Here is a 27835-nt window from a genome sequence, read left to right as displayed (position 1 = left end):
ATCGGTAAAAATTACTTATATCTTTGTAATAATTACAGGTATTTCGGTAAAAACAACAAAATTCTCGGTAATAATTACTGATATTTCGGTAATCTTTACCGATTGTGCGGTATATATGATCGATCATTCAGTTTTTAGGTTGAACATTACTGATCTTTCGGTAATAAATACGGGTATTTTGGTAAAACCTACCAGGACTGAAAAACAGAGAAAATGAAAAAAAAATCGCTTAAATATCAAATTGGTCTGATTAAATCACCGACTAGTGAGTGGGTAGCAATTTTTTTTCTTGAAAATGGTCAATATGAAAACATAATTTAGGTTTTTAAGGAAGTTTTTCATTGAACAGGTTTGCAAATTTCATCAAACAGAGCATGCCTTATACATAAAACAATAATTTTGTTGATTTTGTTTGGGACTGGTATGAATTTTTATCTCAAATGATTACAACTTTTTTCAAATACTGCTCAGTTTTTTGTCGAAAAATAAAAAAGATGCTGCAACGAACTTCTGTTTTCCTCAACTACTGTCAATTTTTTGACAGATAATTTCAGCCGAGTTTCGGTACATTTTCACCAAAAAAGGTCCGTATATTTGAGAGCTGTCATTTCTCTACCAAGAAAAAAATTACCGTATGGATTACCAAGTTCAACATGTTAGGATTTCGGTAAAAAAAATTACCGAGTTCAGTTATTTTCGTTTACTGTGTGTATTCAATTTCAAATATTTTCAGGTAAGTTTCAAGTGACATATTTAAAGCATTCAGCAAAATAATGTCTGTATACGTTAAAGTCAGGGGATTCTATATTTTTACAACTTTAACTGCAAAAAACATAAAGAGCTGCAGCACCAACCTCAGAGTTCAGTAGCAACATACTGAAAAGTGCAATTCACCTGAGTCAACAACGGATACAGGACACAGCAAGTAAAAAAAATCCACTCGAAACCATGTGTGGAGAAATTTCTAACCGTCTGCATTTCTTCCGGTCTCGCGACGGCGTTGTTGTTGCAACTTTTTTTCCCGCCCCCAAAAAAAAGGCAAAATAAAAGTCCAGGAACGATGAAATGTTTGCCAGAGGGTTTTTTTTACAAGTTGGTTTTTTTAATATTCAAAATGTAATGTCTTCATTGTCGATGGACCAAAAAATGAAACATTTAAAAAAATCATTTTTTTTAAACGTATCGGCTAAACAAAACCTTGTCTTAGTACTGATCTAAGATTAAAAAAAAAATAGAAGTCAGGTTGCAAAATAATTCTAGCATTATAGAAGTTTCACATTTTTTAACGGCGTACCCTGTGCCCGTGTTAGAGCATAAGAATACTCAGTTTTGTTCTACATTCCTGCCCTTTTTTCATTGACTTTCATTCCATTCAACCAAAGAGCTTAAAAAAGCGAGAGAAAAACTTAACCCAGTAGTAATCGCTTTCGGGCATTTGACTTCACTCGAAAATATCAGAGGAAAAAGCTCACTACTGGAAACGAACGCGTTGCAGGGAAAAATGAACTGGGAATCATTTCCCGTGTAATGCTCCTCATACTTCTGGGCCAAGTGCGGCACAAAAAAATAAAGTATGTATAACGTTTCGCCTCGAGGCTGATGAAGTCATTTAAATTCGTACCGCTCCAGTCAGGAGGTACGATGTTATTCACTCAGTCTGGCCTGGAGACGGGTCCTGATGCAAACGATATCACACGTGACGAACAATCAAGGGAACATATGTCGGAAACTGTTCCTCCCCGAGAAATCATAAAGGCAAGGATTTTGGTGTGACATTTAACGTCTTTATCGAGCGCCATTATAGGGATGATAGATTCCAATGAAAAACAATATTGAAAGAATAGAATGAATTAAAATTAAATAATTTCACAATATTTTCACATTTTAAATCCTTTATTAAAAAATTGAACAGAATTCAGTGCATTGATTCAGAAGTTCGAGACGAGCCCTAAAACTGTCATTTGTTCTCGAAATTCTTCTCCAATACGCTCGCTCGGGATTTCTCACTACATTATCTTTGTCAGCAACCTATCAATGAACCGGGAAATTTCATCTCCAAACCAATTGATGACCTTTAAACATATTTGTATTTATCTGTGTTTTAGATTGCAAACAGCGCTACCGATAACATCGCCAATCAGCTCCCCTCCTAGGATGAATAAGTAGAAAGAAATCTTCAATCGATTCAGTCGTCAGTGAGCAAGGGCCGGTGATGAGATGAAGTCAAAGTACAGCGTATCCAATTCGATGCCGAACGAAGATGGCCAAACTTCCGGTTCCGATGACATTCCGGATCGTGGTCGCTGGCGAGATTTGGTCGCCTACTGGATTCTGGGCCTCTGCAACAATTACGGCTACGTGGTGATGCTGACGGCTGCCCACGATATTTTGCGGGATCTCGATGATCACGAGACCGGGCGCAGCGTATCGGTGAGTTTCTTACATCATTGGATTTGGAGACTGTGAAAAATTAGATCCCATGCTTAGATTTCAGGCTTGACGGATTTCGATTCGGAAGGGCCCTTCGAAAGAAGACCGTGTAACAAAATTTCCACTGGAGCAATATTACTAGCAGACGTACTTCCGGGTCTCACCATCAAGCTCATTGCTTCTTTCTTTCCCCTGTGGAAGCAGTGAGTTTTTTGTGTTTTTTTTTTCAATCAGATGAATATAATAAAAGAATTTTATCTCTAATTGCAGTGCCCGAGTTTTCCTGGCTGTTCTGCTGGCCGCTGCAGGATTTTTGCTGGTAGCACTGGCAACCGTTGATTGGATGATATTTTTGGGAGTGATGTGTACGTCTTTTTCTTCGGGACTCGGAGAGGCAACGTTTCTGGCGTATGCCAGCTACTTTCACAGGTTGGTATGGTATTGAAACTTCTGTTGATGAACAATGAAAACACTACTGAACGGAAAACGACTAGTGACAGTTTGCTGACAGACTGCCTTGAATGTGTCCGTTGAGTTGGGAAAACTGAACTTCTGCTTCCAAAATGTCATGGAAAAAGTCAAGATCTCAACTTATGACGTTCCGGAGCCAGATTATTGGTCACAGTTCGTAATTCGGCGCATAGGCCGGTGGGGGCCCGGACATTGCCGAAGGCCGATAGGCCGAAAGATGTTAGGCCGAAAATCGCTAGGCCGAATGGGTTAAAAGGCAGAAGGATGTTCGGCCGAATAGGACAATAGGCCGAATGGGACATTAGGCCGAAGGTTATTTGGCCGAATATTATAAGGCCGAATGGTCATCAGGCCGAATGGACGATAGGCCGAATGGTCGCTAGGCCGAATGGTCGTAAGGCCGAATGGTCGTAAGGCCGAATGGTCGTAAGGCCGAATGGCCATAAGGCCGAATGGTCACTAGGCCGAATGGTCATTAGGCCGAATGGTCGTAAGGCCGAATGGGCGCAAGGCCGAAAAGTCGCAAGGCCGAAAGATCGTTAGGCCGAAAGCTCGTTAGGCCGAAAGCTCGTTAGGCCGAAAGGTCGTTAGGCCGAATGATCGTGAGGCCGAATGAATGCCAGGCCGATAAGACATATTAACGCTTGTTTGCATTTTGGGGCGAATAGTAGTTTGGCTGAATGGGCGATAGACTGAATGTTCATAAGGCCGAATGGTCAATGGGCCGAATAGTCATCAGGTCGAATGGATGCAAGGCCGTATTCGACCATTCGGCTTTGCGATCATTCGGCCTATCGTCCATGCGGTCCTACAACCATTCGACCTGATGACCATTCGGCCGTACGAACATTTGACCTATTGTCCATTCGGCCTAACAGCCATGGTCTGTAGGCAGATTCGGCCTAACTGCCATTTACCCCAACATGCAAACAAGCGTTGATATGTCTTATCGGCATGGCATACATTCGGCCTAACGACCGTTTTGCCTAGTGACCATTCGGCCCAATGACCATTTGGCCCAATGACTATTCGGCCAAATGATCGTTCGGCCTTATGACCATTCGGCCCAATGACCATTCGGCCTAATGACCATTCGGTCAAATGACCATTCGGCCTAACGACCATTCGGCCTAATGACCATTCGGCCAAATGACCATTCGGCCTAACGACCATTCGGCCTGATAACCATTCGGCCTAATAACCATTCGGCCTCATAACCTTTCGGCCGAATGATCATTCGGCCTAGTGACCATTCGGCCTAACATCCTTTCGGCCTTGCGTCCTTTCGGCCTAACAGCATTCGGCTGGTTAACCGTCGGCCAAATAACCCATTCGGCCTAGTGGCCTATTCAGCCAGATAACCCATTCGGCCTAACCTCCATCGGCTAAATGACCTTCGGCCGAATGGCTTTCGGCCTCATGACTTTCGGCCGAATGACCCAGCCTCAGGCCGGTGGTCGCCACGTGCTTTTGGGTCTGGAGATGGATTCTAGTCAAGAGCCGCTCAACAAATCTTTTTGACATCTCTTCGCAGATAATCGCTTACGCTTCCGAAAGGGCTTTCGAAGTTGACTTTGATATCTGCTGTCTTAGAGGTCTTAAAAAAGAGGACGGGTTTTAAGGTCTCCTCGATGAGTATTGACAGTCACCTGACAGTTCAATTCGTATTGCTCCGGCTAGCATGAGGAAGATGGCTATATTCATTTATTTACATGATGTTCCGTCTCACGACATAACCTAATGAACAATACTCCCTCAATTCACATGGTCCAATTCACTCTGGTCTCCAACTTCTCGGGCATTCCACATAAGCCAGATCACGCTCCATTTGGTCTAACCACCTCGCTCGTTGCGTCCCTACTCGTCTCGTTCCTACCGGATTGGCAGCGAACACCTTTTTTGCGGGACAATCATTCGGCATTCTCGCAACATGTCAGCGTATCCGTCCTGCCTTAGCTACCTTCTGGATACTGGGTCGTCGTAGAGTCGCGCAAGCTCGTGGTTCATCCTTCGCCTCCACACTCCGTTCTTCTGCACGCCTCAAAAAATTGAGCAAACACTCATTGCTCAAACAATCCGATTGTGTGCACGTCCTCCTCGATCAATATCCACGTTTCGTGCCCGTACAAGACAACCGGTATAAAAAGCGTCATCTACAGGTTACACTTCGTGCGAGGGATAAGTCTTCTCGATTTTGCAAACGTGTTTCAGTTTGCGGTAGATCTCTTCCACCGCCTCATCTGTCGACTAAATCAAGAAGATGGTATATGAGAGACTAATTTAGCGGGCTTACCTTAGATGACTTCTCTGACGTGTTTCTGCATAGCCTCGTTGCTGGCTCACAATGGGATCTGTTGCCGAATACCTGATGCCCCTACTTGGACGAAGTTATACGTGCACTTCGGAAGCTGTTCGAATCTTCACAATGAACGTAATTTGCACTTCACTACCGACTCTACCGCGACATCAATTTGAACCAACGTGCAGTAACCGAGACTTACTTTTCGTCACGCGAATTTATTTTTGGAACCTGTAGTAACTGACTCGTGCTGTTGTTCATATGCGCTTATGTATACATGCAGCAACGATAGACTATTCAGCACGCGATTGAAATACGTTTTCGACACGTGGCCAAAGGATGACGGCTTATATCTCTTGCACTGCTTCGTACTCAGATTAAATATAAAACCATGGGGAAGTTTCTAACCAAGATTGTCAAGATTCGTCGCGTAAGTGTGAATGTCAAGAAAGTGCTGGCGATTTAGTTTAGAGTGAAGCGGACCTGCCTTTGAACCCCGAAAGAACGCCCGGAAATGTTGGTACGCTTCAACAGATGGCAGATATGCTTCTGAGGTCCTGGATATTGCAGCAGAAAATGGATGCTGAGCTGTTGAGGGAAAACCCGGAAGAAGGGATAAAGGACTATGAAAGGTCAACGATCGGGTATGCGAATCAGAAACCTTTGGGAATAGGGTCATTCTTCGTCGCAACTCTGAACAAATACTACGGCAAGTAAAGCGCCGAAGTATTATCACTTGTTCCATGTGCGTGTGTAGAGATCTTCCTGGTAACCCAAGGCTCTGAATGCCATCAAAGTATCCGACTTAACCCATGCCGTAATTTTGTACCCTCTATCACCAGGACCCCTGTATTTACAGTTTGAAGTCCGGTAAAAGTACCTGCTGAGCGTCAATCATGTCTTCCCCACGCGACGTGACCGGAACCGTAAACGCCATCCAAAGGCGTAGCCATTTTCCGTCATTCCCTGCGAGTGTGAGCGTCTCTTACCATTCGACGATACCGTCTGATGCAACAGGCGACACCCTAAACTTCGGAGTCGTGAGGCAAAAACAGCGCGCTGTGAGCTACGGAGGCGTTCAAACCCACCCACGACGCAGCTCGACGAGTCGCAGGGAGAGAGGATTCGGAAGCAGCGACTGAGGTAGGAGATTCTTTTTACAACTATCTAGAAACGATAGAAAGTACCGATCTATCGACAAGTGCCCTTCCTGTCAGTTCGTGAGTGAGTTCATCCAACATTATGTTGAACCCTCCGATCGTCCATCTTGGTGGAGCGTAGCAGCTGCAGAAACAGGTGCCGTCCTGTGGCGTAGACAGCAGCTAAGCCAGACCTGTCTGCTGTCGAAATACAGTTTCCGTTATCTTATTTTGATCGCCGCTGGGATATATTCTTATCTAAGTTTGTGGCATATCGGCAAATTGAAAATCTAATTAGAGAGCAATTATGATAGATATGAAAATTGATAGGTGGAAAGGTCAAAGCTAGAGCGCTTTGGGTAGAAGAAACGAATAGATGGTGAAAATTGTGAGCTTAGGGCATTGTTTCTTATCGACAGCATTAAACTGCATGTGTGATTCTTTACCCGGCATCTGCTGGCTGTTTGTAGTAAGTGACGAAGAAGCCACATTGCCCGGTCGGACGCAACCTCATGTGTTCGACCCATCTGGGCTGATTGTGGGTAGCAATGTGGCTTCTTCGTCACTTACTACAAACAGCCAGCAGATGCCGGGTAAAGAATCACACATGCAGTTTAATGCTGTCGATAAGAAACAATGCCCTAAGCTCACAATTTTCACCATCTATTCGTTTCTTCTACCCAAAGCGCTCTAGCTTTGACCTTTCCACCTATCAATTTTCATATCTATCATAATTGCTCTCTAATTAGATTTTCAATTTGCCGATATGCCACAAACTTAGATAAGAATACAGTTTCCAGAAAGATTTCTGTGTGGTTCTGATAAAAGCGCCAAAACGCACTTCTTTTCGCCTACCGTTCGCTCCAACAGAAGCTGTGCAACCTCCCTATGGTTGAGGTTTAGCTGGATTATTTCCAATTTTTTTTTTTTTTTTGAATTACCGGGTAGTTCAAACCATAAGTTTCATGGACATTGTCATCCGCCTGCTTGCATAGCATGAATTCGGCTGATTTTTTTTTTAAATTTTTGACCGAAGTGTCCCTTTTCACCGCATCTTCGACAGTTTCGTGACCAGTCAGGTCCGTTGCAGCTTCGGGATAGATGACCAAAATCCCAGCAATTGAAGCAGCGTTGCATCTACTACGGTATCCTGGGTGCGGTTCTAAAATGCCCTACTGTCCACCCACCTCTTATACTCCCTACCTTCAGTAGTGGGTTGGCCGCCGTTGGTGAATGGCGAATCGTTGCAATCTGCATTCCACCGTAAGCATTTCCTAATTTTATAGCTACTGATTCGTCGACCTGCGATAGCGCTCGGATAGTCGCTCCATAGCCTTTCAACAAGCTCTTTGAAGTCGGCGCTTTTTACCGCCGGGTCTTTTTTTAGCTCGAAGAGCAGTTCGCCTTTAGGGTGCAGATAACTGCGCGTAGCTTCCGGAACAAATCCACATACGTTGTGCCTTCTTTCGCTTCCACGATAAGTGAATCACCCTTGGACAGCACCCGTTGAGGTTAGGGTTTTGGGGGTGGATCTGGCTTCATGACGACCTTTTTTTTGAGAAGCATCCAATTTTGCTTTCTCCAGGTCCTTTTACGCAGCCTCGGCTTTCCGCACCAGCTCCGTTCGTTCCTCGACGGCACCCCGCAGAAGCACTATTAATTTCAGCACCCAGGGCTTGATGTACTTGTGCACATTGTTGGTACTTCGCACAAACTGCATCTTGTCGACCATTTCGGCTGCCTCCAAAAGGCCACATTTTTTCATGCCCCTTGGTGCACATCTTCTTACGAGCCTTTGCAGTGCTGGATAGTGACTCAAACAAAAATTACAAAAGAGGGCAACCTGGCTCCACTATACGCTCCTGACTCCGATTTCCAAGTGGACCAACTTTAACAGCTTAGTCTTCCGAGCAACCACGTTGTAAACCTCCAGCAAAAGTATTCTGTGATACGACGCCCCCCAAATCACGTTCGTTCCCAGGAGGTATTGGTTGTATCCAACCATTTCAACGGTCAATTTTCGAACAATCCGGAACTCGTTGCACGCAGCAATCACTAGATCCGTCCTATCAACGAAACATCGGCTGGCAAGGGACCGTCTTCCGGCCAACCCAGACAAAAGAATATCGCCGAATTTTCCAGCCAACTCCGGCAAAAAGGAACCGTCTTCCTTCCTCTGGCCAACCGAATCTGACTCGTTCGAAAAAAACTCCTCGTGGCGGTTCGGTATTTCTTTCTCCCTCTCTTTTTCTCACGCCACGCCACGTCAGACATCTGTCAGTTTATTTCCCTTTTCTGGCCTGGTTGCCAGTTTTGCATTCTGTAGTAAAATTAGAGGGTGATACGGTCAAAATTTGGACAATATCAACTTGACGTATTTCTTTCAATTTTGCATTGAAAATACCTGAACACCCCTCATTTTTAAGGTGTGTGTGTAGAATGTTGCTCCTATTTTGATTTTGGATTCTTCAGTTGTCAAAATGCCGTCCAAGGAAGAAGAGCAGCGTATCAAAATTTTGCTCGCGCATCGCGAAAATCGCTAAAAAATGCCAAATCAACCGTTACAAATGTAATTAAAGTGTTTGGGGAACGCTTGTCGACAGCCAGGAAGTCTGGATCGGGGGGAAATCAAAAATCCGAAGCTGCTGAGACGACAAAGAGAGTTGCCGGGAGTTTCAAGCAAAACCCTAATCTCTCTCTCTGAGATGCCGCAAATAAGCTGGGTGGTAGAAGGTAGTGACTCCAAATCGCGATGATAAACAAAATACGACGGCCAAAGCGCGATCCCGGAGGCTGTACACGACGATGCTGACCAAGTTTGACTGCGTGGTAATGGACGACGAAACCTACGTCAAAGCCGACTACAAGCAGCTTCCGGGACAGGAGTTTTATACGGCAAAAGGAAGGGAAAGGATATTTTCAATCACATGAAACTTTCAAAGTTCGCGAAGAAATATCTGGTTTGGCAAGCCATCTGTACCTGTGGCTTGAAAAGCAGCATTTTCACAGCTTCCGGTACTGTCAACCAAGAAATTTACGTGAAAGAGTGTTTGAATAAACGTCTGCTGCCTTTCCTGAAGAAACACGGTTGTTCCGTACTGTTTTGGCCGGATTTGGCATCTTGCCATTATGGTAAAAAGGCCATGGAGTGGTACGCCGCCAACAACGTGCAGGTGGTTCCCAAGGACAAGAACCCTCCCAATACGCCAGAGCTCCGCCCAATTGAGAAATACTGGGCTATTGTCAAGCGGAACCTAAAGAAGACAAAAAACGGCTAAAGACGAGCAGCAGTTCGAGGCAAACTGGCTTTCTGCGGCGAAGAAGGTGGACAAGGTGGCTGTACAAAATCTGATGGCAGGGGTTAAGCGTAAGGCCCGGCAATTCGGATTTGGAAAAGCGGAAGCCTAACTGAATATTTTTCCTAAATTTTATACTAATTAAACTTGAAAAAGAAATTTAATTTGATTTTTTAAATAAACGATTTCACCGATCTACACGCGTTTTCCCTTGACCAAATTTTGATCGTATCACCCTTTAAGGGGTAATTCTAGTAATTTTTGTATACATACGTTTCACCCAATTTAGTCCTTATAATATTAGGATCTTTTAATGGTTCAATGGTTGCCACAAAACTCCAAAAACAGCAGTTCTCTATCAGATCAGGCATCGGCTTTACGCTCCTCAGTAGACTTTAGAGCTGCTCTTCCTCCTGAAAACCGGCAACGTCAGTTGATTCTTATGTAGGATCATCGTAGGGCTACATGGGTCTATGGGTCCAACTGCAAGCTAACTCCTCGTTCCCGGTAGTTTCGAGGAATATTATAATAGTCCAACGTAAACTTGAACCCTTGAACTTAGGACAACTCTCGGGACAGAAACTGATTCTAGAATATCACCCAGGTCCTTTTCCAAGTATATTTAACCAAAGAAATCAGCATTAATAATCAGGGCGATATTGCCAAATTCTCGTAGTCCAGGTTCTGAAACGTGTCTGCTAATGTTGTAGATTTACGTTCAACAAAACTTAATTCCACCGTCTCCTGACTTCTGATGACGATACAGACTATTAAATATGTAACACGCCGCATAGAACATGTGTATAGAAACGATGACAGAGTCGGCAGCCTTAGTAGGAGGGCTGAAATCTAACTGAAACGGCCTTTGAGCTGATTATCCAGTGGATGTGTACTTCAGATGCCTCTCTCGGCTTGCTCTGGTCTTAACTTGAGCCTTTGAAGGGTCAATCCTATGCCTATGCCATCCCTAAGGGTTGCGGGCTCTTCCTCTTGAATTTGGTACCCGCGTATATAGCATGGACGGACAGGCCAACTAAAACTGTTGGGTAAACCCAAACCTCGTGAAGAGCAGATGGTTTGATGAGTTCTACTTTACTCGACTGAACCGAAGGTGGTAGGGAAGGTGAAAGCACCCACATGGTAGAGACGAAATGACCTATGTACGACGAATACTTCAAGCTGAATAATTATGTTATCGAGGAACAGCTTATTCCATATGTGATAAGGCGGTAAGAGAAAGACAAAATTGCCAAGTGTGGGAGAGGAAGCCATAGTCCTCAGAAAAGCCAGAAGCGTATAGGGTATCCGTAGAAAGAGGTAAGTTGAGGAAGTCGAAGTGGTTATGATCCCCGAGCTGCGTAAGGGGAGTAACGTCTGTTGAAAAGTTGAACTCGAAGGTCAAATACCACGACTAGGTCACGCATTTTCGGCGTTAATTGATAATTTGTAAAACCAGGTAAGTTGAAATGAACGATTCAATAATACATCATTTATTTCCTAACAGATACGTCATCTCTACGTGGTCCTCCGGAACCGGGGGAGCCGGAATAATCGGGTCCATTTCCTATACCGGTTTGCGAGCACTAAAACTATCCCCTAAAACAACGGTGCTAACAATGTTGGTAGTTCCGGCAGTAGAAGCTGCAGCGTTTTGGCTTCTGTTGCGCCATAAGGACACGAATTTGCCTTCGATGAGCAATCGTGCTGAAAACGATGATGGCAACAAAGTGGACCGTGATTTGATTCCGGAAAACGAAAGACCCTTGGAAAATTGGCGTCAAAAGGTTCGCTACATTCCGTCACTGTTCTTCTACATGATACCTCTGTTACTGGTTTACATTTTCGAATATTTCATCAACCAGGGTTTGGTAAGAATTCATATTTCTCGATTTTTTCAACTTCTGTGAATGACAACAATTCTCGCTTTAACAGTTCGAGTTCATTTACTTCCCCGGAATTTGGCTGGATCACGCGGAGCAATACCGGGTTTATCAGGTACTCTACCAGGTCGGGGTGTTCATATCCCGTTCCTCGGTCAACATCGTTCAGTTCAAACACGTGTGGATTATGGCAGTGCTGCAGCTGGTGAATGTGGTCATCTTTACCTTTGAGGCCATCCACACCTACATGCCCACCATTTGGATCGTGTTTGTTTTGATCCTGTGGGAGGGATTGCTCGGTGGCGGTGGCTACGTGAATACCTTCTACCGGATGCAGCAGGAGATTCCGGTAGCGCGTCGCGAGTACGCCATGATGGTCACTTCGGTGTCCGATTCGCTTGGTGTTGCACTAGCCGGCGTAGTCGCCATTCCATCCCACAATGTTATTTGCGACTTACCAGTGCCCGATCGACTGCTTAATTTTGGTTCCTGAAACAAACTAGGCCAACTTTTCTTAGTTCAATTTCTACAGCAGAAAAGTAAAACCGTTTGTGTGAATCGATGACAATAAATTACAATCAACCATACGCCCCAAGATTCCATTATCTACTGCAATAACAATTAGATAGTCGTCCAATAAAATCAAGATTTCATAACGTAATCGGATTCCAAGTTCCAGTCTAACTTTGTGCATGGTATGTAGATTCAATGAGTGTAACTCTTTTGACCAATATTTGCTCGACTCTGACTGTTCCAAGAACTGTTTGGCCGGTTTGGCCCGTAGGAAAACTTCCACCCGTTCACAATTCAGTTGGATATTTATTAAATCAAGACTGGACGAGAACGACCGAGATTCTTTTGAAGCTTCCTCCCATCCTAGTTCAATGGCAGAGAGACTGGCCCTTCATAGTTAGGACAAAATCGAGATGGAACGATTTGGGGGAAGGGTTTCTTCCAAAAGTTACCACTCCAAAGTACCGGAACAAGAAGAAAGGAGATTCCGGCTCCATACTGTGAGTTTATGTAAGGATGGGTGTGGTGTGGGTTTTTTTTGCGGTTACCGACTGAAGATTGGATGAAAATTAACTTTTACTAACTCTTTGGTTCTCGGGCGTTCCGTACTGGCTCTGAGGTTGGGGATCCGGTTGGCAAACAAAAATTTCGACGATGAAGAGTGAACCATTGGAACGATTTCCCGGGGCTCTCTGGGCAGAACACGTCGGTGGTCGATATGCTATTAAGGTCGTGATTTTCCTACCTGAGTGGAAATCCGAACCGATTCCATTACAAAGGTGGGAGCTGGGGAATCGTGGCTAGGTGGCGGCTTCTTCGCCGAAGGCGTAAGCAGGGAATTGCTATGAAATTATTGATTGATTGAAGATCAATTGAGATTAGCTTTTAACATTTTATCTTTGAAAAGTTTTTTAAAATATAGTTCAGTTAAGTTTTTATTTTCTTTCTTTCTGATAGAACTTGAATTATTGTTGTGCAGACCTGTCCAACCCTTCAAGGCTCGGAAGTAGGCCCGGTGAGCCACCGGAATCTTGTATTGCTACTGTAGCATCTTAATATTTACACTTTTTGCGCTTCTCCCATACGAGAGTATATGAGAGCCAAACTCAACAAACGGTGTTGAACAATCGCTACCACAACTGATCTTGCCAGAACCTAACCAACATTCCGGTCAGTTTCGTGCGACAGCGTTACCACATATACAGATTTTTCTGTAATCATACTGATTTTTGTCAAATTTTTGGAATCGAGAATCTGTATGTACAGATTACAGATTTTTGTGGATTCATACAGATTTAATACAGATTTTCAGTCTTCGGCAGATTTTGCAGTATATGTAGGGTACAGACTATCTTCTCTGTCTTTTTTTCTCGGGTTTGTTTCAGTTTACAACTCATGAATAGGAAACAACATTTCTCGCGTGGGCTTTCATTACGTTGTATGAAACAAAATGTAAACAAACAGTTTTATCACAAAAAAAAACACAAAAACTGACATAAAGAAGTCGCAACTTTTTTCCATTTATAATATTTGTAGTCTGGACACCAGATTCTTTATGTGAAATATAAATTTTAAAAGCGCTTTGATATCTTTTGTAGAAGTGTTCTGTGAATTCTTAAGACGTTTCATACGACGTAATGAAACTCACGAGAGATTCATTCAGTTATTTTGATCGTTACTGAAAATTTAAAAAAAATTATCACTCTCTCCAATCTTCTATATAAATCGCTGTTAAATTAGAAGTTGTATTCTCAACTTACCTTGTAAATGATTTATTTTTTTACTTGTTCCACAACCCGTTTGGTTAAAATTCGTGAGATGTTGGGTTATCCTCTCGACGCACTTTTTTTACTTTTTTGATGTTCTCAAGTAGGAATATAAAACAATTATTGCTAGTGTCTTTCATCACTGTTTACTTTCGTCTCAAATGCCCTCGCAACTCGTTTGATTTTTTTTCTATAGAAAAAACAAAAGCTGTTCTCTTAACATGCTGTCAAGGTCTTTTCTTTACTTACTACATACTTTCAACTAAACTTGCACTTTTTATTTTTTCTATAGCTGATTGCTCAACGGACTTGAAATTTGAAACAATTTGTTCAGGCTATCTTCTAGGCTCACTTCATTATTCCCATTTTCTTAAGCTGTTCAGCCCGCTTGATTAATAATTTGATCTGAAACCAATGCTGTCCTATCAACAAATTATCCAGTTTCAAGTGGTCCACTCACTTGAAATATGAACTATTAATTTATTGTTTGTGGTTTGTTCTTACCTCAAGCTGTTCCTTCAACCTGCTTTATTTCCAATTTTTCAATCCTAAGCTATCCTCTCAACTCACCTAGAATCAAATCAAATCCTTCTTAGCTATCTTCAAGCTGTCCTCTCGACCCGCTTGATTTTCCATTTGATAAGACATTCAAGCTGAGGTCTCGAACCGCCTTTTCTGGATTTCAAGCTGTCCTCTGGATTCGCTTTAAATTTCAATATTATCTCAAGCAGTCCGCTAAACCCGCTTGATTATCAATTCACTAAGATATTCCTCGTTCCTTTTTTCAAATTTCATTCGGTCCTTTCGAATAGCTTAAATCATACCTAACCTCTAAATCTGTTTTTTTTTTTAATTTATTGATTTCATTCACTTCAAATTGAAGACAAGTTAAATGTCTCTCCGATACGCTGTACGATTTGTTCTAAGTTATCTTTTCGACTCGCTCAGTTTCCAATTATATAAAACACTCTTTTCAACTGGCTATCCATTTTGAAGCTGTCCTCTCAACTCATTTGAAATTTCTATCGATACGTTAAGACTGTCCTATCAACTCGTCTTCCAATTTCAAGCTGTTATCTCAACTCACTTGAAATTTCTTTCAACATGTTAAGGTTATCCTTTCAACTCGGCCTTAAATTTCAAGATATCTTCTCAACTCGCTTAAATCATTTTACAATACATTCAAGTTGTCCTCTCAACTTGCTTGATTCTTTTTTTTCCAATAGATTCAGGCAATCCTCTCAACTCGCCGTCCAATTCCAAACTGTCCTCTCAACTTGCTTATAATTTCAATGGAAACGTTCAGACCGTACTTTCTAATCGCCTTTAAATTCCAAACTGTCCTCTCAATTCGCTTGAAATTCCTAACGATACGACCAGGCTGTCCTCTCAACTCGCCTTCAAATTTCAAGCTGTCCACTCAACTCGCTTGAAATTTCTATCGGATCGTTCAGGCTGTCCTCTCAACTCACCTCCCAATTGCAAGTTGTCCTCTCAACTCGCTTGAAATTTCTAAATTTCTATCGATTCGTCCAAGCAGTCCTTACGATTCGCTTAATATTTCATTTTTATTCTTATATCGGCATTATTTCATAACCCGCTGATTTAAAAAAAAAAACAGATATTTATCACATATGGAGCTACGTTTTCATTTCACTTCGATCTAAAAAGCCCCCGAGTATCATTTAACTGCATTTCTTTTATATTTCAACTACTTTTCACACATCTGAATTACTCATTTTTTCAATGGGTAATGAATAAATTGTTTGGATTTCATATACCTTTGATGATAATGAATTTAACGTGATTCGTTGATCGCGTTTGTTTTCCTTTTGTTTTTATTATTTCGCGTTTGTTTTTATTATTTCATAAACTATGAAATAATAATAATAAACGAGAAATTACCTGGAGCGGTCGCTAAATAAGCAGACCTGTCCAGACTCTCGAGGCTCGGAATAGGACCGTTGAACCACCGGAATCACGTACTGCTAGGGGAACGACACACACACTACTAAATCCGCTCGCTTGCTCACCGACTGACTACCTGTACGCTAGTGACGAATGACGCGATCTCGTTTTAACCCATTCACACAATTATCAAATAAATGATACTTTGAAAACTGCCGAATGATACACGTTACGTCAAAAAAGGGTAAAATATGTACGTAAATACGTTCATCTCAAGAGTATGCTAAACCAAACCGAATTAATCTTCTGTCTCAGGAACGCCTCTGCAATTTTAGACCATTTTCTTCGTACGAATAGGGGTGGATTGGGTAAATATAAAGAAAAGTTCATCCCTTAGGGGCCGGTGATAAGTCCATTCTTCGGCGACTGGTCGGTACGAATCATTAAAATTGCACAATAAAACTAGCTAATATATGTGCTATTCCTAAACCCAACTGCCAGAGCTTAGTCAGTTGTTGCTTCAACTCTATAGCGAGAAGATACAACACAGCCACAAAACTATCAGTTTCGATTCTTGGAGCGTTCCATTTTCCATAAATCATGCACGTGACCTATCTTCGGACCGCAGATAAGGGGAAAGTTTTCTCTTACCCTTTCTTTGTTGACCGACTTCGCCTCAACGAAATCCTCTATTATTATTCGATAATTTTCCCATTCTGCAGGCCAGGGAAAGGGGACACCACTATTGAGCAAAATCAGGTTGCGGTTTTCGGTTTCTCGTTCGAGAGGAGTCCTACGTAAGCTTTTATAGAGTTCACCGGTGAGTTTCAAAATGGATGATAATCGAATTTCACGCTGATCGGTTCTGTCAACTATGTAGCTGAAGCAACATCCCATTTTCTCCCGGCTACTGATATGATGCTATTGAAGATGATGACGAGATGATGATGCTCCTTAAACGATGTTAGCTACCGCCGTGAATCAGTTTGGATTCATCAGGATGCATTTCTGCTAATCCTTTCGATTTTCCATTTAGTTTGTGAAATTTTGATGATTCCATTTTTCAAAAAGTGTTTTAGAAAATGTTTTATGCAAAACATTCCACAAAACTGAATAAAAAGGAAAATATAAATAACCGACAAAATGGCCAAATTGTCAAAATTGCAAAACACTGTCCAAATTGTCAAATTTTCAAAACTATCAAAATTGTCAAAATTGTTAAAATTGTCAAAATTGTCAAAATTGTCAAAATTGTCAAAATTGTCAAAATTGTCAAAATTGTCCAAATTGTTAAAATTTTCAAAATTGTTAAAATTGTCAAAATTGTCAAAATTGTCAAAATTGTCAAAATTGTCAAAATTGTCAAAATTGTCAAAATTGTCAAAATTGTCAAAATTGTCAAAATTGTCAAAATTGTCAAAATTGTCAAAATTGTCAAAATTGTCAAAATTGTCAAAATTGTCAAAATTGTCAAAATTGTCAAAATTGTCAAAATTGTCAAAATTGTCAAAATTGTCAAAATTGTCAAAATTGTCAAAATTGTCAAAATTGTCAAAATTGTCAAAATTGTCAAAATTGTCAAAATTGTCAAAATTGTCAAAATTGTCAAAATTGTCAAAATTGTCAAAATTGTCAAAATTATCAAAATTGTTAAAATTATAAAAATTGTTAAAATTATCAAAATTGTCAAAATTGTCAAAACTGTCAAAATTGTCAAAATTGTCAAAATTGTCAAAATTGTCAAAATTGTCAAAATTGTCAAAATTGTCAAAATTGTCAAAATTGTCAAAATTGTCAAAATTGTCAAAATTGTCAAAATTGTCAAAATTGTCAAAATTGTCAAAATTGTCAAAATTGTCAAAATTGTCAAAATTGTCAAAATTGTCAAAATTGTCAAAATTGTCAAAATTGTCAAAATTGTCAAAATTGTCAAAATTGTCAAAATTGTCAAAATTGTCAAAATTGTCAAAATTGTCAAAATTGTCAAAATTGTCAAAATTGTCAAAATTGTCAAAATTGTCAAAATTGTCAAAATTGTTAAAATTGTCAAAATTGTCCAAATTGTCAAAATTGTCAAAATTGTCAAAATTGTCGAAATTGTCAAAATTGTCAAAATTGTCAAAATTGTCAAAATTGTCAAAATTGTCAAAATTGTCAAAATTGTCAAAATTGTCAAAATTGTCAAAATTGTCAAAATTGTCAAAATTGTCAAAATTGTCAAAATTGTCAAAATTGTCAAAATTGTCAAAATTGTCAAAATTGTCAAAATTGTCAAAATTGTCAAAATTGTCAAAATTGTCAAAATTGTCAAAATTGTCAAAATTGTCAAAATTGTCAAAATTATCAAAATTGTTAAAATTATAAAAATTGTTAAAATTATCAAAATTGTCAAAATTGTCAAAACTGTCAAAATTGTCAAAATTGTCAAAATTGTCAAAATTGTCAAAATTGTCAAAATTGTCAAAATTGTCAAAATTGTCAAAATTGTCAAAATTGTCAAAATTGTCAAAATTGTCAAAATTGTCAAAATTGTCAAAATTGTCAAAATTGTCAAAATTGTCAAAATTGTCAAAATTGTCAAAATTGTCAAAATTGTCAAAATTGTCAAAATTGTCAAAATTGTCAAAATTGTCAAAATTGTCAAAATTGTCAAAATTGTCAAAATTGTCAAAATTGTCAAAATTGTCAAAATTGTCAAAATTATCAAAATTGTTAAAATTATAAAAATTGTTAAAATTATCAAAATTGTCAAAATTGTCAAAACTGTCAAAATTGTCAAAATTGTCAAAATTGTCAAAATTGTCAAAATTGTCAAAATTGTCAAAATTGTCAAAATTGTCAAAATTGTCAAAATTGTCAAAATTGTCAAAATTGTCAAAATTGTCAAAATTGTCAAAATTGTCAAAATTGTCAAAATTGTCAAAATTGTCAAAATTGTCAAAATTGTCAAAATTGTCAAAATTGTCAAAATTGTCAAAATTGTCAAAATTGTCAAAATTGTCAAAATTGTCAAAATTGTCAAAATTGTCAAAATTGTCAAAATTGTCAAAATTGTCAAAATTGTCAAAATTGTCAAAATTGTCAAAATTGTCAAAATTGTCAAAATTGTCAAAATTGTCAAAATTGTCAAAATTGTCAAAATTGTCAAAATTGTTAAAATTGTCAAAATTGTCAAAATTGTCAAAATTGTCAAAATTGTCCAAATTGTCAAAATTGTCAAAATTGTCGAAATTGTCAAAATTGTCAAAATTGTCAAAATTGTCAAAATTGTCAAAATTGTCAAAATTGTCAAAATTGTCAAAATTGTCAAAATTGTCAAAATTGTCAAAATTGTCAAAATTGTCAAAATTGTCAAAATTGTCAAATTTGTCAAAATTGTCAAAATCGTCAAAATTGTCAAAATTGTCAAAATTGTCAAAATTGTCAAAATTGTCAAAATTGTCAAAATTGTCAAAATTGTCAAAATTGTCAAAATTGTCAAAATTGTCAAAATTGTCAAAATTGTCAAAATTGTCAAAATTGTCAAAATTGTCAAAATTGTCAAAATTGTCAAAATTGTCAAAATTGTCAAAATTGTCAAAATTGTCAAAATTGTCAAAATTGTCAAAATTGTCAAAATTGTCAAAATTGTCAAAATTGTCAAAATTGTCAAAATTGTCAAAATTGTCAAAATTGTCAAAATTGTCAAAATTGTCAAAATTGTCAAAATTGTCAAAATTGTCAAAATTGTCAAAATTGTCAAAATTGTCAAAATTGTCAAAATTGTCAAAATTGTCAAAATTGTCAAAATTGTCAAAATTGTCAAAATTGTCAAGATTGTCAAAATTGTCAAAATTGTCAAAATTGTCAAAATTGTCAAAATTGTCAAAATTGTCAAATTGTCAAATTGTCAAAATTGTCAAAATTGTCAAAATTGTCAAAATTGTCAAAATTGGCAAAATTGGCAAAATTGTCAAAATTGTCAAAATTGTCAAAATTGTCAAAATTGTCAAAATTGTCAAAATTGTCAAAATTGTCAAAATTGTCAAAATTGTCAAAATTGTCAAAATTGTCAAAATTGTCAAAATTGTCAAAATCGTCAAAATTGTCAAAATTGTCAAAATTGTCAAAATTGTCAAAATTGTTAAAATTGTCAAAATTGTCACAATTGTCAAAATTGTCAAAATTGTCAAAATTGTCAAAATTGTCAATATTGTCAAAATTGTCAAATTGTCAAAATTGTCAAAATTGTCAAAATTGTCAAAATTGTCAAAATTGTCAAAATTGTCAAAATTGTCAAAATTGTCAAAATTGTCAAAATTGTCAAAATTGTCAAAATTGTCAAAATTGTCAAAAGTCAAAATTGTCAAAATTGTCAAAATTGTCAAAATTGTCAAAATTGTCAAAATTGTCAAAATTGTCAAAATTGTCAAAATTGTCAAAATTGTCAAAATTGTCAAAATTGTCAAAATTGTCAAAATTGTCAAAATTGTCAAAATTGTCAAAATTGTCAAAATTGTCAAAATTGTCAAAATTGTCAAAATTGTCAAAATTGTCAAAATTGTCAAAATTGTCAAAATTGTCAAAATTGTCAAAATTGTCAAAATTGTCAAAATTGTCAAAATTGTCAAAATTGTCAAAATTGTCAAAATTGTCAAAATTGTCAAAATTGTCAAAATTGTCAAAATTGTCAAAATTGTCAAAATTGTCAAAGTTGTCAAAATTGTCAAAATTGTCAAAATTGTCAAAATTGTCAAAATTGTCAAAATTGTCAAAATTGTCAAAATTGTCAAAATTGTCAAAATTGTCAAAATTGTCAAAATTGTCAAAATTGTCAAAATTGTCAAAATTGTCAAAATTGTCAAATTTGTCAAAATTGTCAAAATTGTCAAAATTGTCAAAATTGTCAAAATTGTCAAAATTGTCAAAATTGTCAAAATTGTCAAAATTGTCAAAATTGTCAAAATTGTCAAAATTGTCAAAATTGTCAAAATTGTCAAAATTATCAAAATTATCAAAATTGTCAAAATTGTCAAAATTGTCAAAATTGTCAAAATTGTCAAAATTGTCAAAATTGTCAAAATTGTCAAAATTGTCAAAATTGTCAAAATTGTCAAAATTGTCAAAATTGTCAAAATTGTCAAAATTGTCAAAATTGTCAAAATTGTCAAACTTGTCAAAATTGCCAAAATTGTCAAAATTGTCAAAATTGTCAAAGTTGTCAAAATTGTCAAAGTTGTCAAAATTGTCAAAGTTGTCAAAATTGTCAAAATTGTCAAAATTGTCAAAATTGTCAAAATTGTCAAAATTGTCAAAATTGTCAAAATTGTCAAAATTGTCAAAATTATCAAAATTGTCAAAATTATCAAAATTGTCAAAATTGTCAAAATTGTCAAAATTGTCAAAATTGTCAAAATTGTCAAAATTGTCAAAATTGTCAAAATTGTCAAAATTGTCAAAATGGTCAAAATTTTCAAAATTGTCAAAATTGTCAAAATTGTCAAAATTGTCAAAATTGTCAAAATTGTCAAAATTGTCAAAATTGTCAAAATTGTCAAAATTGTCAAAATTGTCAAAATTGTCAAAATTGTCAAAATTGTCAAAATTGTCAAAATTGTCAAAATTGTCAAAATTGTCAAAATTGTCAAAATTGTCAAAATTGTCAAAATTGTCAAAATTGTCAATATTGTCAAAATTGTCAAAATTGTCAAAATTGTCAAAATTGTCAAAATTGTCAAAATTGTCAAAATTGTCAAAATTGTCAAAATTGTCAAAGTTGTCAAAATTGTCAAAATTGTCAAAACTTTCAGAATTGTCAAAATTTTCAAAATTGTCAAAATTGTCAAAATTGTCAAAATTGTCAAAATTGTCAAAATTGTCAAAATTATCAAAATTGTCAAAATTGTCAAAATTGTCAAAATTGTCAAAATTGTCAAAATTATCAAAATTGTCAAAATTGTCAAAATTGTCAAAATTGTCAAAATTGTCAAAATTGTCAAAATTGTCAAAATTGTCAAAATTGTCAAAATTGTCAAAATTGTCAAAATTGTCAAAATGGTCAAAATTTTCAAAATTTTCAAAATTGTCAAAATTGTCAAAATTGTCAAAATTGTCAAAATTGTCAAAATTGTCAAAATTGTCAAAATTGTCAAAATTGTCAAAATTGTCAATATTGTCAAAATTGGCAAAATTGGCAAAATTGTCAAAATTGGCAAAATTGTCAAAATTGTCAATATAGTTAAAATTGTCAAAATTGTTCAAAGTATCGAAATTTTCAAAATTGCTATAAAAATTTCACATTTTCAAAATTTTAAAACTGTCAAAGTGGAAAGTCAACCATTTCCTGCTAGTTAAATTTTGAAAAACTTATAATCGTTTAGTCCAGCGTTTAGCGAAAATCTTCAGCGACACAATTCCTATTAAAATTCATGACCGTGTTATTTCGAAGCACGATTTAATTATACGCCATTAGTTTCACCAATTCAAGGGAGCTTTCTGCGGAAGCCATTAGAGGCGATCATCCACGGCCGTAAATTCATCCAACGCGTCCGCCGAAATAGCAATTTAATTCCGTTTTTGACTTTTTCATTGAGGATTAGCAAGGAAAGCTTCCCCAATTCTGGCTCTACCTTCTCAAAACTGTTTTGCATCCAACTTTAGGGCGCATTTCCCACCAGCTTTGATGATTTTATTCAATCGCAAATCGCGGCGCTGTAGCTGATGGTAATCGTTCTCGTCAAACGCTGGCGGCACCGCAGCTTCTTCCTAAATTTAACCGTTGGCCATTATGATGGGAGGCTTATAAAGCATCCTTTCTGCACGGTGGAAAGGAAAATCATCCCGGGATCGTCTGCTGGACCAGCCGAAAGATGGCCAACCTGGCGTGGGAATTTATAGTTCTGCTAGGGCCTTGTTTATGACCGAAATGTTTTCCAGCCCCCAGGCCAGGCAAGCGGGGCCATCGTTCGCGATTTCTTGTGCGCGCCCCAGCAGGAAAACAAAGTTAAATTCAACACCCACACCCACCTCCGGCATGAACCTACACACGCCGGGACCTGGTAGCTAGTCGAAACATTCCAGGTGAATAAGAACGCGCGTGTGGAAGTTGCGGCAATTTATTACACGGATCGCAAAGCCGACCGCGAACTTTTCACCTTGGGACTACCAGTTGGGGGAGTGAAGAAGACAAAAAAAAGGATATCGTCTTCCTGCTCCCCTAAAGTCCAGCCTGGCCTGGCAGCTCGGGGTCGTTATTTATGGAAAATTATTACAAAATACCTTCCCCGGGTCGTTATCTCTTGTTTTAGCATCCCGAGAAACGGAACCGGTAGGCAGACCCATGGATGCGTGAATTGCAGAACAGCAGGCACTTCTGTCATTCTACCGCCAAATTGGGCTACGTTTGCTATAGAAAGAAAAACAACCGAAAACAAAATTACAATTGTTGAAAAACTCTCGCTGAAACCAATAAATATCGGTGCCGGGCATTTCAAGCTGGCTTTTCGAGGTTTCATGTTAAATGCGGCGATGATTTGTATCTCTTTTTATTGTGACAATAAAATTTACCTATCTTTGTAACAACGTTGGATTTTTATAGGGATGTTCTATGTAAATTTTAAAAACTAGCACCGAAAAAGTACTGAAAGTACTTGGCCCTGTGACTACGCAATTTTAAACAAATGAATAAATAAATAAATAAATAAATAAATAATCATAAAACTAAGCTAATGTGAATATATTTTAGATGGGATAGTGCAATACTTCAATCAGTCAGTAGAAGGTTGCAGAAAACCTAGCATCCATTCTATCATCATTACAGCCTACTGTCCATTCGGCCTAACGACCGCTCGGCATACAGTATGTTCCATAAAAAATGTGAAATTTTTTAAAGAGTCTGTTTTGTATTCGCTCTAACCTTCATCTGTCAATTGACGTAAACAAAGCAGTAGAACAATATTGGGCTTGGTTCTACTAAAAAGAATAAAGCTAGCTCTTTAACTTAATCCGGCTTAGCGTTTGGGGGTCCTGGATTGTAGTCTCTCCCAGACAATTCGAATGATTGTAGGTTGCTATTGATGTCGGCGTCTCGAACATGTAGGCCAAAGTGAGCCAGTTTCTTGATCCAGATACCGTACTCCGATAATAGGGATTTTGTCCATCCATGAATTCGTCTCATCATATCTGGTTACGGCTACGTTCCGGTGCGTTAGCGTTACTGTAACGTGTCCTCCAGCTCTACCTGATGACGACTAGCGCTGCGTTGATCTATTCTTGCTGTTTGTTATCGTGTTCGGTATCTTCGAGCGGTCCTCCTCCTTCGCGCGTCAAAGCGCCTCCTTGAACATTTCTGTTTGCTTCGAAATTTAAAACTACAATTCTCACTCCACTAATCTGTAAGTCAACGCACTTCTTAGCTGAAGATTCAGCCGGCTTACTCGTCAAACTGCCGAAGTTGGTCCATGAAGTGTCCCCTATCGTACCTCCATCCAGTTCCACCTAGTGCTGCGAGTACCGTCTGCCGGACAGTCTGCTGACTCCCGGTCCAGTGTGCATCTCCCGATTGCGACATTGAGGAGGTTTAAAAGCCCACAACAAGCCGTCTTTAAATAATACCCCTACACGCATCGGAGTTTAGCAACCAATAACCCCGAGAGCCACCACTAAGGAAGTCGAGCCGCCATCTTTTGATACTCCCGTCACGACTTTCACCCCACGCTGCAACACGAGGTCGACCTTTTCTGGGGAATTATTATTGGGACAACGTTAGTGTTATGACCCCAGGTTGTTGTGCTCGGGAAAATAAAGTGGGATTCTTTCGAATCAACTCAAAGTGTTTCCTTGTATTCTTGAAATTCCTTTTACGAGTGTCGTCCCTGAGACTTGAGAGAGGGGGTTCTTGATCAACTGAGTAGTATTTCAGCCCGTTGGTTACACGGTTAAGATCTCGCCTGGAAAGTAAAGCTTGGATCACTACAAATCTGGACGCGTTAAAACGGGTCTATCTCGGAGCTATGTAAACGACATAAAAATGTTTTGTAATCAAAATGTAGGGTTTTTATTGCACTTTAAAGGAAAAAATTAAAAAAAAAAATTTTCGATGTTTTTTTTTATATAATTTCGAACTTTTCGTCTAGAACCACTCATCAAAGTTTGGATACCTTATTCACTGACCTCAGCGGCCATTTTGTTCCACAATCTCTTCATCTCAGTTGCTTTCCGAGTCCGAGTTCCGTCCTACCATTCTTCTTCATCTTCTGCTTGACAATTGCCCAAAATTTTTCGATATTGCGGAATTGAGGGCAGTTGGGTGGGTTGATGTCCTTTTCGACAAAATCCACCCGTTGGCCCAATACCACTGTAGTGCCTCCTAGCTGTAGTGGCAGCATGCCAAATCTGAAGAAAGCTTTACTGGCCTTTTGTGAGATCTAATGTACGACAAAAAAAAACGTTTTTTAAGGCACTCCTCCTTGTACATTTTGGAGCCCATGGTCTGATCAGATCAAAAACTTTCTTACAAACTTATCGGCAAAAACGAATTTGAACTTAGCGGGGACATCTCCCGACCAGTGCAGTGCACCACTGCAGTGGCTTCATAAATTTTTTGGCCAGGAAGCTGCCAAAAATCCATCTTCACGTACGTTTCGTCATCCATGAGGATGCATCCGCCGTACTTCGTTGGAATCTTGTAGTATAACTTCCGGGCACGTCCTTTGGCTACTAAATTCTGCTTCAATGTCCGGTTAGGTTGCTTTTAACACCCAGAAAAGTTTTTTGAACCTTGATGACAGATTTTCACATTTTGTATGGTTCATTTTATAGTGACCATTCGGCTTGTCGTCCAGCCTCTTTTTTAACATCTTGTCCGCAAAACTGCAGTACAATATAATAAAATTGGCCAGTATGACGCTCCTGATATGGTCTTTAAAACCATTTTACTAAGATATGATCAATGTTCATTTTCTAATGCTGCACCCATAGATGAGGTTGCAAAAATTCAATGCCTATTTAGCAAAAGTTTACTGTACCAAAGATAATACGATTGGAAACGCACTACTGGCATAAAGACTCGAGCCCCCAAGCTAAATGATGCATGATCACTACAAGAAAGCCAAGAAGAAAACCATTTTATGGAATTTTCATCCTATTGGATAATTCATCTCAAAACAAAAAATATAGTGAGAATCGAACTCACTGCGACATCTCATCTCGACTTGTCAGTCCTATATTTTAGCCAGTGCACCATCTGCGGTGGTAAGCAATCGCAAGTTCATTGCCACCACAGATTACTAAAAATCGCATTACATTGGCCGTCTGCCGTATGGCCGGTGTTTTTTTTCTTCATCCTTCTTTTTCTTTGATTGGTAAGGGATGAGAATGGGAGGGAAGTGGGGTGGTAATTGCAAACTATTTAGAAACTGTTTTCTATTGCCGGCCGGTTTACATACACACGCACAGCTAATTTTGGTTGGTGGATTTTTGTCGTCGGTTGGAAACAAAGAATGTTGTTTTTCTAATGCCGATTTACATACACACACAGCACTCGGTACATCAATCGACAATATCCTTGCTGGCTTTGAATGGATTGTATCCTTCCTGCTTTGTCTTGTGTGTGATAGGATATGGTAGGTATATGTTTTATTTGTTTTTTTTTAGACATATGTAATGCGGTTGCGCTGGGAGAAAAATGCCAGTTATTATAAAGCTTGTTAATGCCGGTCCGGCATAGAATGTTATACCGATAATTCCACCTCCAAGGAAGTTCATTATTGGAGTGGAGATTGACTTGTGGGTGTATCTGCCATTTTTTTTTAAATTTAATTCACATACTTTCTTTAAAAAAAGTTAAAATTATATACGCACGTATACATTTTTCTCAGCGTTGAATCATCCTCTATGAGATGAGATATTAGGTTTTTCTGTTGTTTAAAAATATCTAAATTCCAAAAAAATTACCCATGGAATTGATCGTTTATAGTTGAATGGATGAAATGATACGTCCAGCTTGCGCCTAATTGATCATCTTTCTAGAGCACTGAACGCCCCTCACAGCATCTTTCTGTCCGCCAATTCTCCCGATGATCATCGCCGCGACGCAAGCCTCCATATTCGGCGCCCTTATCGATGTCCCAGTCTTGTTGGTAGGGGAAAGGTTTCCTAAATGGGCCTATCGGGTAAAATGACCCTACGGCTGTTTGATGAAATGGCTAACTAGACAGCTTATCTGACCAATGCATTTTGAAGGTGATACGCTTAGAACATAAGGCAAGAAAGAATTTTATGAATTTACAAACTCAAAAAAAATTAAAAAATCATACAAGGTTTTGATACATTTTGATGTAATATTTCGACTTTTAAAAATTATACGTAAAGAAGCTTAAAACAAAAACTAGGATGGTTTTTGTTTCTTACTCAAATGAACTTGAGAAATTAAACATATTTCAGCTTTTGTGGAGGTTTAATAATGATTATATAGTGGAATAATAGAGTGTTTTTGTATGCCCCCATCATGTTTGTAAAATGCCTCCATCCTAAAATAACAGGTTAAATAGAATAAATAAATGATTTTTACCATTGAACCTTCAAATCTAAGCTCTGATTAACATCTTAAAAGAGAATTGAAGATCTAAAAACAGATTTGATAAAGTTTTTCTCATGGATGAACTTCCTCCATAGTATGGCAACCCTAACTTTTGTTTTATTCCATAAAATTGTAATATACGTAGAATTTTATAAAATTTCAGCTTTGTCGTACGGAAATTATAACTTTCTAGCAGTTTCAATGAAATTATACGGAAATATTGCCCAAAAAATAGAAATTTTGTTCAAAACATAAATAGGCGCATTTAGCCCGCACGGTTTGAGGTTCGGCATTTTAGACAACACTTATAATAAAATCGTTTTCTTGGAAACAGAAGAAAATTTTAACATAAAAATTACTCCAATGTATAGAAAACTGATGCCTGCACACGTGTATATAGTTTTTGTACACATATTCGATGTGATATTTGATTAAATCAGTATTCTGCTTAATGGGCGCATATAGCCCGCTCCTCCCCTAAATACGCAACGTCTAATTTTGTCGATTCGGCAGTTGGCCGGCCGTTGATGAACGAGCACTCACTCATCCATCATTTATTTTTCGTCACTCACAGAC

At 38.3% G+C, this 27835-nt stretch overlaps 1 protein-coding gene across 1 annotated transcript; it reads left to right on the top strand.

Moving 5' to 3' along the window:
* The first annotated feature begins 2203 nt into the window (after nt 1-2203).
* Nucleotides 2204-12087, top strand: LOC129739593 (battenin-like). Its single transcript, XM_055731072.1, has 5 exons — nt 2204-2430; nt 2488-2633; nt 2701-2859; nt 11140-11503; nt 11568-12087. The coding sequence occupies exons 1-5, from the start codon at nt 2218-2220 to the stop codon at nt 12006-12008; spliced, it is 1323 nt and encodes a 440-aa protein (XP_055587047.1). The 5' UTR covers nt 2204-2217; the 3' UTR covers nt 12009-12087.
* Nucleotides 12088-27835: the final 15748 nt, after the last annotated feature.

This window comes from Uranotaenia lowii, chromosome 1 (genome assembly GCF_029784155.1).
Source record: "Uranotaenia lowii strain MFRU-FL chromosome 1, ASM2978415v1, whole genome shotgun sequence".
Lineage (NCBI taxonomy): Eukaryota > Metazoa > Arthropoda > Insecta > Diptera > Culicidae > Uranotaenia > Uranotaenia lowii.
This window is presented reverse-complemented; position numbering and strand designations above follow the sequence as displayed.

Excerpts from the sequence above, each read along its gene's own strand:
- LOC129739593 (XM_055731072.1), top strand. The coding sequence starts at position 2,218 with ATGAAGTCAAAGTACAGCGTATCCAATTCGATGCCGAACGAAGATGGC. Across the intron at positions 2,431-2,487 it reads AGACCGGGCGCAGCGTATCG|ATTTCAGGCTTGACGGATTT; the intron begins GTGAGTTTCTTA and ends TCCCATGCTTAG. Across the intron at positions 2,634-2,700 it reads TTCTTTCCCCTGTGGAAGCA|TGCCCGAGTTTTCCTGGCTG; the intron begins GTGAGTTTTTTG and ends CTCTAATTGCAG.